The 1,770-nt window shown below is 46.6% G+C and overlaps 1 protein-coding gene across 1 annotated transcript; it reads right to left on the reverse strand.

Moving 5' to 3' along the window:
• Nucleotides 1–1,732, reverse strand: LOC106529318 (valacyclovir hydrolase; the record flags this gene model as incomplete). Its single annotated transcript, XM_014024706.1, is given in 5 exon segments — nt 1–54; nt 124–255; nt 1,153–1,306; nt 1,373–1,539; nt 1,629–1,732. Coding segments are annotated over 5 exon segments (611 nt in total), but the record flags the coding sequence as incomplete, so codon positions are not given.
• Between the last annotated feature and the right edge of the window lie 38 nt (nt 1,733–1,770).

Consider the following 1,770-nt stretch of genomic DNA (forward strand, 5'->3'; position numbering starts at 1 on the left):
GGACGATCAGGGTGGAGCAGCTGATCAGCGGCAGCAGCTCCATGCAGATACTTCCTAAACAAAAACACAGTAGAGAAAAAAACAAAATATCTGCAGAAACAACGATTCCTCACAGATCCTCACCTTCTGGTCTGTGAACAAACTGAGAAATGCCGTCCACCCAGCTCGCCCATAATTCAGCAAAACCTTGATCTCCATACGTCTCCTCCATTGGCCGACGCATCCTGGCACTCCACTTGGAGACGTCCCGAACCACTGAGACACAACCAAACAGCCGTTAGCTAGCTGCTAATTTTAGCTTCTAGTTAATCTTCTTCTACTTTTAGGTACTACCTAGCCTTCAGCTAATTTTGGTTTCTAGCTAATCTTTTGCAACTTTAAGCTTCCATCCAGCCTTCAGCTACTATTATCTTCTAGGTAGCTTTTTGCTATATTTAGCTTCTAGCTAGTCACATGTTAATTTTGGCTTCTAGCCAGCCTTCTGCTACTTTAAGCTTCTAGCTAGTCTTGTTTCTTTTAGCTCCCATTGAGCCTTTGCTACTATTATCTTCTAAATAGCCATCTGCTACTGTTAGCTTCTTTGCACCCTACTGCTACATTTAGCTTCTTGTTAGCCATCTGCTACATTTAGCTTCTTGTTAGCCGTCTGCTAGTTTCTTGTTAGCCATCTGCAACAGTTAGCTTAAAGCCATCTGCTACATTTAGCTTCTTGTTAGCCGTCTGCTACATTTAGCTTCTTGTTAGCCATCTGCTACATTAAGCTTCTTGTTAGCTGTCTGCTACATTTATCTTGTTATTCATCTGCTACATTTAGCTTCTTGTTAGCCATCTGCTACATTTAGCTTCTTGTTAGCTGTCTGCTACATTTATCTTGTTAGTCATCTGCTACATTTAGCTTCTTGTTAGCCATCTGCTACATTTAGCATCTTGTTAGCTGTCTGCTACATTTAGCTTCTTGTTAGCCGTCTGCTACATTTAGCATCTTGTTAGCCATCTGCTACATTTAGCATCTTGTTAGCCATCTGCTACATTTAACTTCTTGTTAGCCATCTGCTACATTTAGCATCTTGTTAGCCATCTGCTAATTTTAACATGTTTATCTTCCCACGGAGGTAAAGGAAGTTTATATTTGGAGCATGAAAACCGGAGTACTGTTGTAAAGCTTCAGGTCCTCCTGAGAGACGAAGGCGTTGGACCCCCACACGACCATCTTGTTGATCCGGTCCGGGTTCCTGGCCGCCGCGATCAGAGCCGTGATTCCTCCGTCGCTCCAACCCAACAGAGAGAACCGTCCAAAGCCCAGAACCTGGAGGAGAAACCAGATGTTTCATCTGAACCCTTCAGAGAGAGTCCAGCTGGAGGTCCAACACACCTTCATCAGGTCCACTGCGTCCTTCGCATCCCGCTCAAAGAAATCCGGGGGGAAGTCTCGATCCGGGGGACGGGACCGCCCGTAACCCCGGGGGTCCCACCCGACCACGGTGAAGACTTCTTTATTCAGGGCCTCCAGCTGAGGGCCGAAATCCGTCCTGGAGCTTCCTGAGGAGAAAGACAGAAAAATTCAATTTGATGTTTTCACCCAGGAGCTCACAAAGACCCAAAACCAGATCCAAAACCCAGATCCTGACCCAGAGCACCGGGAAGCAGCAGAACCACGTGTTTCCCGCCACCCGTCTGCTCGTAGAACAGATCCACGCCGTTCACGTGCTTCTTGTTGGAGGAACGCGAGGAGCTGCAGGGAGACCAGAACCAAAACTGAACCCAGATCAG

This window comes from Austrofundulus limnaeus, unplaced genomic scaffold (assembly GCF_001266775.1).
Source record: "Austrofundulus limnaeus strain Quisiro unplaced genomic scaffold, Austrofundulus_limnaeus-1.0 Scaffold436, whole genome shotgun sequence".
Lineage (NCBI taxonomy): Eukaryota > Metazoa > Chordata > Actinopteri > Cyprinodontiformes > Rivulidae > Austrofundulus > Austrofundulus limnaeus.